Source organism: Leiobunum rupestre, chromosome 1 (assembly GCF_980474605.1).
Source record: "Leiobunum rupestre chromosome 1, qqLeiRupe1.1.hap1, whole genome shotgun sequence".
Classification (NCBI taxonomy): Eukaryota; Metazoa; Arthropoda; class Arachnida; order Opiliones; family Sclerosomatidae; genus Leiobunum; species Leiobunum rupestre.
The window spans coordinates 62,145,154-62,161,176 of NC_143384.1; the positions used below are offsets into that span (position 1 = coordinate 62,145,154).

Sequence of the window (16,023 nt, forward strand, 5' to 3'; positions counted from 1 at the left end):
GCTGATTGGTCCTTAGGGTCAAAGTGTGTAGGAGCCTCTGTCTCAACCGCAACACGCAAAATTCGGTCAAGTGCGGATGTTGTGCTGTTAAAATGTGGCAATGTGAACGAGTTCAATGAAAGTCCGCCTATGGCGATGCCCTATAAAGCTACTAGCTTCAGTGTCTTGGACTCTCGGTGCGGATTGATCAGGTTCTGCCACTTAGTTTTACCCACGCCACGTTTTGTAACCCTTAAATTACTAATCGTACAAGTAATATCCACCACAATTATTAAAATAATTTATACTATCTTTAACAAGATCTTGCCATATCATATTTTTTAGACTTACAAATTAGATAAAAATAGCATTTATCAAGAAAATGTAATAAAATATTTGGTTGGCAGCTTAATTAAAGCAACGAAATATTATATTATGAAGCTTCTTCGACAATTATTTTGAACGGTTTCGGAAGATTTATGGAGAAAACATTTTGTGGCTCCAGATCGACTTTGTGGGGCCCGCCGGGATACGAGAACTTGCATTTTTGAATAAAGCCGGTTAATATCAGGAACAAATCGGCCAGCGCCAATTTCTCCCCGGGGCAGGCCCGGCGCCCCAAACCGAAGGGCAAATAGCCGACGAATCTGGTGGTGGTCATGAAAGTCCCGTCCTCTTCCAAGAACCTCTCTGGTTTGAAGGCTTGCGGATCTTGGTAGTGGGAAGCATCCATGTGTTGCGATTTTATGTGGAATATTACGCTGGTGTCTTTCGGAATCATGTGACCAGCTTTAAAAAGAGATTAAGACCATGCTATCGAAATTAGTCAAAACAAGAAAATATATATGTATCAGATCCAAAATTATACGACTGCGTATTTTTTTTTTAAGTTTTTAAGGGGGGATCGGATGAAAGGGGCTGACAAATCTCCGCTAACTACTTTTAACCTCCGAAACTTGGTTTGGCAGATAAAGGAAACCATATTTAAGTATATCTTACAAAAATGTTATTGATATGTCTACCGAATAAAAAGATATGGAATATAAGAGTGCATAATTTTCTTTTACATGAGTGGCTGTTGCGCCCCTGTTTAAATGACAGAGCTGAAACTTCCACAATGTAGAGGTATAGCAATAATATAGATTAAACAACAATAGAAAATAAATCACTGAAATTTTGTACTTCGACGTTATAGTTTACAGCGTCGTCATGTACCCTGTTGCACCAAAAAGATATTAAAGTGCCATCAAAATTTTTATATCTAAAGGGTGTTTCAAAAGATTATGCAAATATTTTACGAACAAAAACAAAACAGCCAGGTGTCTCCCCTTTTGCGACTGAGAAAATTCGACTATAAAGCTCGCGGATAGTCTCGACATAGTCGTTCTCAATTAGTACAAATATAACATTATGGAATCCAAATTTATCCAACTCTTAAAATGAAATTGACGAAACAGGAAGTGTAACTAGTGTTTACCTAAATTTGCGTCTATGACAGCCTTATGTTCCAAAGTGAAACTAATAACTGGCCTGGTGCGAAGGGTCTCCGCGATGAATGCCAGGGTGTAAGGGCACTTGTGTCGGTCATTCTGCTTCGGAATTTCATCCCCTGAAATTTCGTAAAGTCAATATGTGTCGGAGAGTTAACCCTAAAATTTTTTAAAACAAAGTCTCGCTTTCTCCTGTTTTGGAATATCATCTTTTTGGAAATAGATCATTTTATACAACTGACCATCAAAATCAATCATTCATCAGACATAGCGAAGGTTGTTTTATTTGGGAGGTGGATCAATAATCTAATCTTCAAACCAAGCCGAAAGAGACCAACTTGTGGAATCTCTCCGGATTCAAAACTCAAAAGGATGCCAAATAAGCCTTTCTATAAAGTCATTACGCTTGCCGAACTTGTTTCAATGTATCGCTTTCGTCACGAGATACGTAGGAGTTCAGTTCAGTTTTGAAGGTTAGATCTTTATGAAAAGGGCCACTCGTCGAATTTTAATTGGCTATCATAGTGAAACGTCACTTCTACGTCACGAGTGACGCGCTCGATACATCTTAACAAGAAGGCTAATGTTACTTTATAGAAAGGCCTACTACCATTTTACCAACACAACCGAAGTTGCCCCACTCAATAAAAATGTTTGTTAACTGCTGGATTTTCGATTGCTAAGCAGACGATAAATTACAAAGTATCCAGCAGCTCATGAGCTTCTCGTGTTGGCCACTCCACGGCTTTTTGTAAACTGAAAAGGCTTATTGGAAAAACTTATAAATGTATTAATAACTACGTACCAATGTTTTCCATCACTTCTTTTCTAATTTTTTCTTGAATTTCCGGATATCGGCAAAGGTAAAGAAGTATCCACGTCAGAGTGATTCTGGTGGTGTCCGTTCCAGCTAGAGAGATAATACACCGTTTTATATGAGAACTTTCTTATCCGATTCCCCCCAAGTAGTGCCGGATTAAGGATAAGGCCTACTAGGCACGAGCCTATGGGCGCCCACCAACAGAAAGCCCCCTTCACTGATGAAATCAGTGGATTTTGTTTTTTGTTTTTTTTTTTTTTAAATATAGAGCTAATACCCAAGGCACCACCTTCGACCACATAAGCATGCGAGTTTTGCGTTTTTATGCTTTCCTTTTTATGCTTTCCCTACCAAAATCAGCCTAGGGCCCCACCTTCAGTAAATCGGGTACTGCCACCAAGAGAGCCCTTTTGCATTTTGTCATATTCATGTTTTTTGAAAGCTTTGTTGCAAAAGTTGCTCAAATTTCACCATGACTTTGAAACAATGAACCGTTTTAGTTGAATGGAAGAGCCACAGGTGGACATCCTCTGAAGTAGATCGCGCTACAGTTTACGACTTTCTCCAATTTCACGATGCAGTTTCAACAGATTCCACCACGTAATTTTCTCCAAGCCACAATCGTTGCTCTTTGTTTTTTCATAGAGCCATTTCTATAATGACCAGATATTTTTGGTACACTGGCAATTTTACGCCTACTGCGCAAACGATCCCGAATTGGTATATACGAGCCTCACTTTTGGTGAACTTCAGAAAAATCATTAGGCCTAATACGAGCTCTTTGCTTCGTCGTCAGAGTAAGCGCGTGCAGGAAGTCGTGCTTAGGTGCGAGTAGGACCGACACGTGACATAATTTTAGGGCTGTGCGAGTAGTGGTTTTAAGCAATCGAGTCGGGTATCGAGAACGAAATATTTTTCATCGAGTCGAGTAATATTGAAGTCTAGTCGAGTAACCGAGTACTTGATTAAGGGAAATTTTCTAATATTCGAGTCAAATAATTCAGAAAAAACCTCGAGTATTATTTTTAACGAGTCGGGGTATCGAGTGCACTTGATTGGGAGTTTATTTTATTCAAGTTATTAGAAAAATAATTTTAAAATGAGTGCTGAAAAATATTCCTTTAATTTAAATGAACCACAGTTTCCACAACTTTAGTAACATTATAGTGACTTATAGGATATAAAAGACTAGTATACTAGCCTACTAGATTAATTTTAGTAATTATTAGTAAAATAATAATACAATATACATTTTTTTAAATTATTAATGTACCGTCGGTCCGTATATCCATCCCCCAGGACTGGTCATTCAAAACATTTGTGGTTTGTACGTCTTGTAGGTACCGTTTCTTATTTCCACCCCAAAAAGTAAAAAAAAACCCTCTTTGAAATTATTCAAGTAATCGGGTAGCCGACTATGCAATTTTTGGTACTCGGTAATCGACGAGTATTTTCCAATTTCTTTTTCAATGTCAAGCTCGAGTACTCGACCTCAAAAAATGCCGAGTAATCGATGATGTTTGAGTACTCGTACAACCCAACATAATTTGCTTAAAGGTTTTGTATTTAGTGGCTAAAGGCGCTTATCGTTTAGTGTATGGCGTCCATTCTACGACTCTCCAGACTGCTATTAACTAACATACATATACAACATAATTATATACTTCTGGTAAGCGACTAAAGGGTACATAGGTACACTAACACAAATTGTAAAATAGCAAACACATAATGAAAGTATCCCTAATAAAATCAAAATTTAATGGTAATTTGCAACCACAGATTCGTTTGAGGTTTCATGAATCATTAATCACATGATATGAAAGGGAGGGGCTACCTAAACATCATACCGAATTTTATGAACGATTCCATGAACCTTTAAGTCAAAAACTTGTATTAATGTGAAAGGTAAAAAATATCATAACAGACTACAGGGACCACTAAATTTGTAGCCTAACTTTTAAAATTTCGTAGTGCCGCTTTTGAGTAAAAAACCTACATATCCACATCCTTCCCTTAAGAATTAAGCCTTGGCTCTTCTAATTATGGCCACGCGAAACACCCAGTACTCCGTATGTACTCACAAATTGGGTGCTTTCTCGCAAACGTCGTTATAGCCTCACGTTTGAAACGGCTGCTAGGATATTAGTTGATGTCACAGATAACGAGAAAAAACACCACCAGACCCTGCAAGATAATCGAGTGACCACCATGCACATCCACCCAACAGGAGTTACCACGGCACCAAACATTAGGCACGAGCAACAGCTACGAATAAAGTAAACGTCGGGGTTGTATAGCTTACCGGCGAAGACGTCCATGATGAGCATGACCATGTTTCCGTCAGTAAAGTGGCCGACAGTATCTTTGTCTTCCGCTTCGGCTTCTTCTTTGGCCGCCAGACACGCGTCAGTGAAGTCTCGAATTACGCCTAGAAGGAGACGTTTCGTTAGTTAAGGTGTCACCATTTTTGCAATGCCTTAAACGGAGAATAAAACTTTAAGGTTTAATCTTAGCTGCAGTGCTTTTTACCAATTAAATCAATGAGACCTTGTTTCATAAAATAACAAAACCTATGTTACAAAAGCAACATATAAATAATACTTTATGAGAAAAAATTGGCACTGAACTGATTACCAGAGCTATTGCCTAGTGTTTAAATATTCCCAAAGCAAAATTTAAAACTACCATGGACTTTGTATACTCTGTATATAGGAAGTGTTATGCTAGTGTTATATATAAATGAACTAGATTGAATGATACTAAAACAATTTAAGCTTTTGCTTAATATGTTTTATTACAACAGATTAGGCTTGAAATTTTGAGTTAGCTAAGTTGCAAGCCCAAGTCCAAGCTCGGTGAGAGTGTCGTGTCGAAAAGAGATTGTGCCAGAAAATTAGCATTAAAATAATAGGAAGTGTCATTATCATTTAGATTAAGTAACTTATGATAAAAGTGATAACTTTTTTAAACGGATCTTCTCTGACTTCCATTGAGCTAGTTCGAATCATCTTTAGAATTTAAAATCGACATTTAGATATATTTTCAATATTTCCATTTACGTACATTGGAGACTAGACTATACTTTACTCTACAGCTGTGAAATTTGAAATACTACGCGATGTCATGAGTCTGTGATTTATTTTAGGATTTATATAAATACTGGTTATTAATCGTATAGACATGAGTAAACTGAATAAACTTTGTTTGGGGCTAAAATCGTTGACACGCACTTTGAACAAAAAGAGTGGACTGCACTTTATCGTGGTATTTTTTTAACTTCGCAGTATTTTGAATTTAATTCTAGTTACAGCATCTTGGTAACCACAATAAACTGTACTGTTTAATTAGGCAATCATGACTTAAATTCTATTCGAATGGTTTTAAACAAACCAAGTGACGAATATACGGCCGTCATGCTGGTAACCATATATATTCACTACCGAAACCAGCGTAGATGGCCAGTGGCCAAGCGTCTGCTTTTTTTTAAATTAGATAAAAATGGCGAAATCTGGGCGTCGTACGTACTCCGTAACACGAAACAGTGAAAAATTAAAATGATTAAACACTTACGCTACTAGCATCCGAAAGAGGGCATAGCGATAGTTTTCGGTCGCGAGTGCTAGAACTCAAGCTAATCTCTCAACAACTGCAAGTACCAAAAAAATTGGGGAAAGTGGACGCGTGTTTATGAAATCGCAATCTTCAATCTGGACTACAGTTACGTACTACTCTCACAATAGTAATGGTCTTGATTTGCATGTTTAGGAAAATACAACAATAACTACGAACCATGTGTGTAGGTTTCCTTGTGAGCTTTGTATTGCTCCTCCAAGGGGATTTTGAACTGTCGAATCAAAGAGCTGATCCTGTTAAATTTCCTCCTCATCACGGTGTTTTTCAATGACGGGTACACGTCCATAATATCGCCTAAACCAGTTTCTTGGTTCATTTTGTCATTGGCCGTTTTCATTGTAACGAACTCTTCGTCGTCCATAGCGTACCTCGAAACAACATTGTCTTATTAACATACGTCCTCATTGAGTATGCCCAGCACATACGTATGCTATTTCCTACTAAAACAATAAACGCCATAGCACTGGGTCAACAATTTTAAATCGGTGCATCTCTAAATCCAAATGGTTATCGAAAAAAATTTGAATGACCTTGAACCATAAGTTGAATGTCATCCAAGTTTCCAAATTCTAAAGACTTCTTACTAGATGAGTATGTCTAGCAAATTTTGATACTCTAGCATGCGTTCTTTTAGAGTTAATAGTCCTTTAACCTGGTCTCTGGTACATTATTTTCATCGCTACCTTCCTGTTTTTGTCTAAATTACCTAGACTTGTTATTGGTTAAATTAGGTGGTTTCTAAGTTATTTATACCTGAAATGTGACGGGGATCACTTTTCTAATTGAAACCAATTTTGTATCTCTGATGGTTCTCGAGATAACTTTTAAATGACCTTGAATGCATGGTTCAACGTCATGGACGTTTCCGTAGTCAAGTGACCCCCTGCACGTTCTTTGTGGCCTGAAAGTTTAAAATGCTTAGCTACAACACGTTTTGAGTTATTGGCCCGGTATCGGTTTTTATATACATATATTCAAAATCATCTCTTCATTCGGGAAAATAGTTGCAAAACACGAATTTGACACCATTTACATATTAACCCGCGAAGTAAGTTAACACATAATTTCAACCAAGCTGCACAAAAAGGTTTTTGGATCTTTTTAGGAAATAACATTTTTACAGAAACACGTAAGGGGTAATGGCGTGTGCCGTTTTTTGTATAATTTCTCAACCATTAAGAACGCTAAATGCTACGTAAATCGATAGGTCATGCCATGCCTTCGATGTCCCAATATTAAATTCTGCGATCTGGGACTCTGAATATAGTAATTTTAAATTCTTTTTTGTGATTTTCGAAGCTGCTGCCTCGACTTTATATCTATATATATTTCTTAAATTAAATTCTTAAACTGATGCAGTTAAAATAATAAATGATACATCAGTCAATAAGAAATTACATAGCATCGATATCCCGATATTGATTTCCGCGATTAGGGACTCATAATTTCCACATTTTACAGATTTTAGATACAATTTCTGATAACCAAACATTTTAATATTATTTAAAGTTTTTGCCAAAACCCCATAACCCGCTTCTAATACTCACTATTGTGATATTTGAATTTCGTGCCAGTTGAATACACTCGCTACATCTAAATCGAGATAGCGCGGAATAAAAATGATACAACAATCGATTTAGGATATAGCAATTTCGATTTCGAAACACGGTGGTGTTCGGATAATAAACGTTCCCCAAATTGATAATTTTCTCGATATCATTATAACACAGCTTCGCAATAATGCCAATCTACTTCATGGTCGGTTTCCTCCGCTTAAGATATACGTATAAGTAGGTGCGTTTACACTGTTACACATTTGAAAATATTGAAAATCGTGAATATAAATATTTTTAATTACACCACTCAATTGAAACCCAACGTTAAAAAGCGCTAAAATGGTTCGCGAACCGTCAGTAAACGCTTCGATAAAAACCATCCAGTGATTCTCTTGGAAGTATTACTATAATAGAGCCTGAATGTGCCAATTGTTTTAGGGCAAAAACGCCGCGATGGTCAGAGCATCGACACAAACAATTTGTATAAGCCTCGGTTTCCATTGGAGAGGGTAATGGCGAAAAAAAAATAGATTACTACGACTGCTAGCGGAAACGAAGGCTTCAGCTAAACCCAGATTTTGGCATCAACGTTCGCCATGACGCCATTATTTAATTAACATAATATCCATAAGTACGACACTTCCTATTGTTTCAATACTGACCCTCCCGACCATCTCCGACTTGGATATATAATAAATAATCAAGTCTAAGGGACTATTACGCTCTTATCATTTTATCAGTTATATTTAAATTTTATCCACAAGTAACAGCTTTATACATATAAGTATATTCGTCGCACGCGCGATTTTCACGCGCCCTAGAAAAAGCTATATTCCTCAAGACTTGTAAAAGAAAGAGACTGTGACGTAAGAAACCCATTAAAAAAAATCCATGTTACTTTATAGAAAGAACTGTTATCAAGGTTGTGTAGTATAATTTCCTTCCGTTAAATTATGGAAGAAATAACTATATTATTGGTTAGTTATTTAGGAAATTCTGTCAATCAGTGTCTTTTACCTCTTTCCAAAGACGGTGCTGGCGATAATATTGTACATCGTTAAGTAGAGGAAATCGTCCGGATTGATTGGTTCTTTATTGGCCAGCATTTCGGGCACCACTTGCTTCACGACGTCATCCACCAAAATCGGAAGGTGCTCGCCTACAGAGTACTTACTGCAAAGACCTTAAATTCATTAAATAATTCAATTTAGAGAAACGCGCTAGGAATAGATGCTTCTACAGAATTTTAACACTAATTCAACAGCGATTCTAGAGGCAAAAAAGGAAAATCCGTTGATTCAAATTAATTAAAAGAAGTATGGATAGTATGAACTAAATCGAAAAATTGTATTCGAACATGATCTATCACTGGTTTATTAAAGTAAATGGCGACTAACACTTCTAGCTACTGCTAAAAATGATTAAACTCATTGATATGAAAGTTCCTACTCGATTTAAACTCGCATTCCAGACCAGATTTTAAGAACTAAAATAGCGAAAAATTGGCACCACGATGTATAAGAGTTCAAATCTTCGCAGATGTGGTCGCATTTATTAAATTATATAGAATATGGAGAACCAAGAGGCTAGAGTGAATTACCGGATGGCCAAGGCAATAATCTTCCTCAACGTTTCCCAAACTCCCGAGAAATCGGTGAAGAGAACGTCCCGGTGTCCTTCTAAAAATTGCATCGCTGAAAACCAAGATTCGTAAATTTAAATGTTTGGAACAAAACACAAATAAATTTTAGAAAATAGAGCAGACCGAAAAACAAGCGAAGCTGATTTGATTGGACTTAATGCGTAAAAGGAATTTATCATAAATATCAAATCAAGTGATTTCAAAGTTAAATTTCCGAGTGATTGGGTATAATAAACCTAATCTAATCAAATTGAATTAAATTAATTTAGGACATTACGACAAGGAACTCCTTAATATTTTCCAGTCTACTCTATATGTAAAAAAAATATTTACCAGTTTCTTTCAAGAGGAAAATTTTGACTATAGTTTGGTCTTTTGTGAATAAACAGTACAAGGTAGACCTAACCAAAGTAACCATTCAACGGCAAAGCTATTAGCGAATGATTTTCTTTCATTTGATACTAAGATTGTTAACATAGAGTTAGACGTAACTCCCCTTTCACAGCAAACTGTTAAACCTTTTTACAAACCAGAGTACCACACGTAAACCCAAAAACCGTTTTTTTTTGTCAAAAATTAAATTAGTTGGACTAGAGGTTTTTATGGAGTATTCGCATTCGATCGAATCCCATTCCACCGAAAATTCCCAAATATAGTACAATCAGAAATACATGAACCGAAATGATCAGCGTCATATTCCTCTAACACGGCAGGCAAGCTCTCCGTGTTCCTCCACCTTTGTGACCGCGTGTCATCTCCCCCTTCTCGAAAACAGAACCTCCCCACCTCAGCGACGAAAGTATGAATACGCTACCTGGCGACGGCCGAGCGAAACTTTCTCGAAAAACAAATTAATAGAATATGCTGCTCGGGGAAAAATTAAAAGTACATCATGTGTCAGTGGAAGAAAGGCTGTAGCTATTAGAAGAAACGTTCAAAGTAAGAATAGCTCAAGCAAATATCATCGTGATCAGTTGCTATTAATTAATGAAATAAAAACGCGAACAAGTAAAGAGACCAAGAAGTGGGGGAGAAAACTAAGCATTATTGGGGAAAAATATGCGGTACTTCGCCCGATAGACCTTCAAGGCGAAAAACTTAATTAAAGTACCGCATATTTTTCCCCAATAAAGCTTAGTTTTCTCCCCCACTTCTTGGTCTCTTTACTTGTTCGCGTTTTAACTCCTAACTCTCTAGACCATTGGTGGTTCTCGTGTAATTCTGTATATTTAATGATTATAAGAAAACTAGGTATTTATCTGTTCTTTCATACATAAATGGTCTGGTAAGATTAGTTCAAAAGGTTTTTAATTCATCTACTTTTTCCTACCGCCTTCCACTGACTTCTATCAATAACACAACCCGGCTAAGCCTAGGTATGCAGACCACGTTGCTCACGATTTTCTTCGATGAAATAATATCTCTTATCCTCACTAGATGGCGGTCTAGTTACCCGTGGTCCAATCAAAATTTCCCTGTAGTGGCGGGAGGCTTAAAATTAATAACGAGGCCATTCTATTTAACCCTCCCCTGTCGCACAGAGAAATTGCCATCCTAAATTTGCTAGCTGATAATTTCGGTTCATGTATTTCTGATACAATGGCAGGTTTCGGTTGAGTGGGAAATTTTGAGATTATAATTATTATTTACGTTGCTATTAATGTTCCCGATAAAACAAATAATAATAGTTATTAGTACATATAATATATATTTTCAGCTAGGCTAATACCTTAGCCACCACCCAAGGCCCAAGATATTTAGCGACTTTTATGGCGTTTGTGATATTGCATTGGATTTCGTTTCACCGTAATGTCGTGGGAAAATATCGCACCATCAATGGAGAGGACCCTCGATCGAGTCCCCACTGGGTTAAGTTTAGTTTAAATATTAAACCTTTGAAATAAATGGGTGGGTGGGGTTGGGTTAGGTTAGGTTACATTAGCTTAGGTCAAGTTAGGAGTTTGGTTGAGTTTTGTGGGATTGGGTAAGGTTAACTTAGCGTTTGGGATGGGTTGGATAAGGTTAGGTTGGGGTATGATAGGTTAGGATGGGTCAGGTTATGTGCTTGGTTTGGTTGGTTCAAGTTAGATATTAGATACGTGAGGGTGAGTGGAGTTGTGTAAGACCTTCTTGAATTTGTATAGAATAAGATATATCAAAATATAACTACACGTAGTGGTATATTCAAGCGCAAAATTAATTTTTAAATCACTCGATAATCTCTCTCGTTGATATTATGATAACAGAGGCGGACTGGTGAAATTTCGGTTTGGCTACGCTGTATTAGAATAAAAGATGTGCGTACCGGTCACTCTTTCTACCCTTCCGCTGAATGCGTTCTTCATGGTGATCAAGGCTTCTTTGATGCGGTCCCATCCGCAGACGACCACCGTTGGATCCATGCCGACCCAAATCGTGAATACCTCTCCGTACTGTTCTCTCCATTTGACAACTTTCAAATCCATGCTCTCTTTACCCAAGAAGGCTAGTCAAATCAATCAATTATTAGCTTTATATTGTTAAATCAATTTAGCTCAAACTCGGAATTTCAGACCAGCTGAAAAACTTTCAAGAACAAAGAGTTGAAAATCGACTTAAGTATTGGCATTTAATGAGTGAAAATAGCAGGGTCGACGGCAGGGGGTAGGCCCAGTAGGTCGAGACCTAAATTAAAACTTTAAACTCTTTAGGGATTATCGTTTTAATTTCCTAAAAATCAACTGAAATTTATTCGAGGGAACATGGAAATTTAAATTATGAGGATGAAACCTAGCGTTAGTGAAAAAATGCTCGCAACGTCCTTCTAAAGGCCCCCAATTATTTAAACCTACCTGACCAACACCCTTCTCGTGCCGCTACTGATAAATACTGTGTTAAACATAAACGAATAAATGGTCAAAATTGGTATTTCATAAATTACCATTCTACATTTGACAAATTTAATTCGTCGTTGATCAGAAAGTGACTGTTAAATGTAAATTAATTTAAAGGTTTTTTTGGATTTTTAAACGGTGCTAAAACTTTGTGTTTTCAATGGAAATAAGGAATTCGTATTACTTTTTTTTGTGTTTAATAATATTTTTCACTATTTATCATTATTTAAATATCAAACCATTATTTACGAAAATAAAGTATTTAAACAATACTTATCATAAATAGTTATTTACCATATTTTTTAAATCATACAAATACCGTTATTTAGAATGTTTATGGTTTTTACAATATCAAAAATTATTTACCTAAACTCTATTTATTTTATTATTTTCCAAATAACTTTATTAACCATCATTTAAATAATTCATTTATTAACCATTATTTAACTAATTTATTTATTAACCATTATTTACCAAAATATAATTAATAACAATTATTTACCAAAATACCATTAGTAACCATTTTTTCCAAAATATCATTATTAACCCTTTTTTTTTCAAAATAACGTTAATAACATTTATTTACCAACACACCATTAAATACCATCATTTACCAAAATACACTTATTAATCATTATTTACCAAATACCTGTAACAACCATTATTTGCCACATACCGCCAATTGTCATTAATTACCAAAATACCGTTATTTATTATTTTTTACTCTTACTTACCAAAATACCGTTATTTATTATTTTTTACTCTTATTTACCGAAAAACCGTTATTTATTATTTTTACTATTATTTACCAAAATACCGTTATTTATTATTTTTTACTATTACTTACCAAAATACCGTTATTTATTAGTTTTTACTTTTACTTTTATTTACCGGAAAACCGTTATTTATTATTTTTTAATCTTATTAACCAAAATACCGTTATTTATTATTTTTAATCTTACTCTTATTTACCGAAATACCGTTATTTATTATTTTTTACTATTATTAACCAAAATACCGTTATTAATTATTTTTACTCTTATTTATCAAAATACCGTTATTTATTATTTTTAATCTTACTCTTATTTACCAAAATACCGTTATTTATTAATTTTTACTCTTACTTACCAAAATACCGTTATTTATTATTTTTTACTCTTATTTACCGAAAAACCGTTATTTATTATTTTTACTATTATTTACCAAAATAAAGTTATTTATTATTTTTTACTATTACTTACCAAAATACCGTTATTTATTAGTTTTTACTTTTACTTTTATTTACCGAAAAACCGTTATTTATTTTTTAATCTTATTTACCGAAATACCATTATTTAACATCAATAATAATGATACGTTATTTACTATTATTTACTAGTGGTATGGACAATATTAAAAACGTGGTATTTCGGCAACACTGACAAAAATTGTAGAGCTATATGGCAGTGAAAATAAAAATAATTCCAAAAAACAGATAGTAAACCCTTTGAAAACATGAAGGGTGACTTGCAGGAGTATAGTTTGTACACAATAAATCAACGTCTACAATCGCACTATTTTCATCAATTCGTTGTCTAGCACCGTAGCATATTTCAATAGAAAAGCTATATTTTCTCTGTTAAATTTTAATTCGATCGATAACCTTCGCGAATTTCTAGCTAGAGCCACCAATGACTATTACTCAGAGTGACAAAATACGCGAATAAGTAGAAAAGTCCAAAATGAAAAACGATAAAAAAGCTAAGCCCTATAAACAAATTTGAAGAAATTAAAATACTTACAAATAACTTATACCAATAGGTCTTCGAGCAAACATAAAGACGCGAATCTCGGACAAAATTGATCTTAGAGTAAAAAACTAAACAAAATAAAATTAAATAAAATAGCCAGAAACTAAGCCTAAACATTAATCATTTCAAAACGTGTTGCGTAGCAACGGAAAGCCGAATAGAAGAAAAGTGGCGGAGAATAATATTTCATTTGTAAGTTTATCAATTTCTTAAAAATTGTTTAGGGTTTAGCTTTTTTATCCTTTTTCATTACGAACTTTTCTACTTATTCGCGTATTTTATCACCCATAGCAATGCAGTCCATAGCCGTGGTTCCTTTTAACTTAATGATATTACTCACCGTATAAATTGCCAATGATGGGCAATGGGAAGGGTCCTGGTGGTAGTTTCCTCCTTCTGACGTAAATACCAGCGGCCAGATATGTTAGAAAACCAATTATTGCTGTCACCGGCCATGTCCAGTCGAAACGTGCCAGTATTTCGAGAATCATGACTTTTAATGTTACTGAAGATAATTTACTCTAAGAGGGAAGAGTACTTTAAAAACGGTTTTCTTGTAGCATTTCAAATTTACAGAGATTGAAATAAACTTGATAATTTTTAGTTAATTACTTAAAAATATACAAGATACTCAAGGCTAGTTTTGTGTTTAATCCAGCTACTTTTGCTTATAGCCAATTAAGTATTAACTTTAAAAAAATTAATTATTTTAAGAATTAGCGAATAGTGTAAAAATCAAAACTTGGTAGTACTGGGAAGTAATCTTAATTCTATTTTAACGTAAGACTTACCGGGGATCTGATTCTATTCTGTGATATTAAAGAGCAAACAAAAATGTCAAATTGTCATCGCCAAGGACAAATACATCTGTATCTTTAAAGCACGAGTTGATATTTTCCATCGTGTAGTCGATAACGTTATCATTATCTTCATTTTGAAAATATATATCCGTACAAATAATAGACTGGGGTGTATAGTAAAGAGTCATTTTATATACACGTATATTGTAACGAAATATATTATATTCTTCGACGTGCAATAGAAAAATGGGAAAACAGTTATCTGCAATTGATTGATGAAGGAACTTTCGAAGTAGTCCACATTCCATTAAATTTATCAGCAGGTGTTACCACTTCACAGCTGATATACAGCGTGTTTCAATTTGATAGACCCAGACATTTTTCTGAAATATTATTTATTTATTAGTAAGGGAATATTTTAAGATATTTTCTCAAATTAACAATATGAAGAGTGAGATAAATAAACTTATAAATGTTCACAGGTTTTCATTAAAAAATGGCAGGACTGATCAAATTTAAACACTCTATATAGGAAACTCAATGTCGGCTGGGGCTAAAAACCAGGCTAGGCGATAGATCTAGGGATACAAATTACTAGGGCCTAGCAGTGGGCTAGGTGGGAGAAACGACGTATCCTGCTCACTGCCTTTTAAAGACTGTTGTTGGCCCTGTGTACTAAGAACTCTGTACGACCTATTTCTAAGAAGAAATTATTTTAATTGAATCGTGGGTCCTGGGCACAGTGCCCATTGTTCCCATTGGAAATAAGGTCCCTAATCATGCTCAATCCCCTTTGCAATTTGACATAGAATGACCCGCCCTTGTCGAATTTCTGACTATCCAAAAGGCTTACTACAACAGTTTTAGTTGAAAGGCAGACAAAGTAAAATTGATCTTCCCTTTAAAATTTTTACAAGAGTTTGACACGCTCTTTAATGTCCATGAAAAAAGCTTTGTTTCGTCTCCAAAATAAATAACAAAACAAACTTGAATACTGAAATTTGGTGTAGTTCTTTTAATTGTGGTCGTTCGTAAATTCTGAAGGGGACGCTGCAAATTTCTGAAACTTCTGAGTGACTGCTTTCTCAAAATAAATATTAACACTATTTGTTTGTTAGGTACAAAATTGATCCAAATAAATAATCAGAGTGACCAGGCCCGACGATAGAGGGGGGTAGAGGGTACATATAAAACAGGCCCGTCTAGCCTGAGGGCCCTGTTTTCGTACAAGCGCAGTAGCGGCGCCAGCAATAGGCCGGGGTAGGCCTAGGCCTACTTGAAATTTTGGTAGGGGCCTCCATACGTCGTCTTAAGGTGCCTCCAAAATTTAATATGTATGGGCCTCCAAATTATTTCATATAAAAAAAATTCTGTAATTTGTTTACGAAATAATTTATTTATTTATTAATTTTCCAATATTCAATGCGAGTGATTGGCTTA

At 35.2% G+C, this 16,023-nt stretch overlaps 1 protein-coding gene across 1 annotated transcript; it reads right to left on the reverse strand.

The window, feature by feature from the left end:
- Positions 1-266: 266 nt before the first annotated feature.
- LOC149964366 (cytochrome P450 2M1-like) lies at positions 267-14,626 on the reverse strand. Its single transcript, XM_090180610.1, has 10 exons — positions 14,575-14,626; positions 14,124-14,304; positions 11,426-11,605; positions 9,079-9,172; positions 8,496-8,651; positions 6,079-6,290; positions 4,592-4,717; positions 2,275-2,379; positions 1,457-1,588; positions 267-768 (listed from the first exon to the last, which is right to left on the reverse strand). Exons 2-10 carry the CDS (start codon positions 14,272-14,274, stop codon positions 413-415), a joined length of 1,512 nt encoding a protein of 503 aa, XP_090036736.1. The 5' UTR covers positions 14,275-14,304; positions 14,575-14,626; the 3' UTR covers positions 267-412.
- Between the last annotated feature and the right edge of the window lie 1,397 nt (positions 14,627-16,023).

Bases quoted from the DNA above. Each gene is read 5' to 3' on its own strand.
- LOC149964366 (XM_090180610.1), bottom strand. From the start codon at position 14,274: ATGATTCTCGAAATACTGGCACGTTTCGACTGGACATGGCCGGTGACA. The intron at 11,606-14,123 runs GTGAGTAATATC...TGATTTGACTAG, and splicing joins CATCATTGGCAATTTATACG to CCTTCTTGGGTAAAGAGAGC. The intron at 4,718-6,078 runs GTTCGTAGTTAT...GTCTCCTTCTAG, and splicing joins CAAGGAAACCTACACACATG to GCGTAATTCGAGACTTCACT.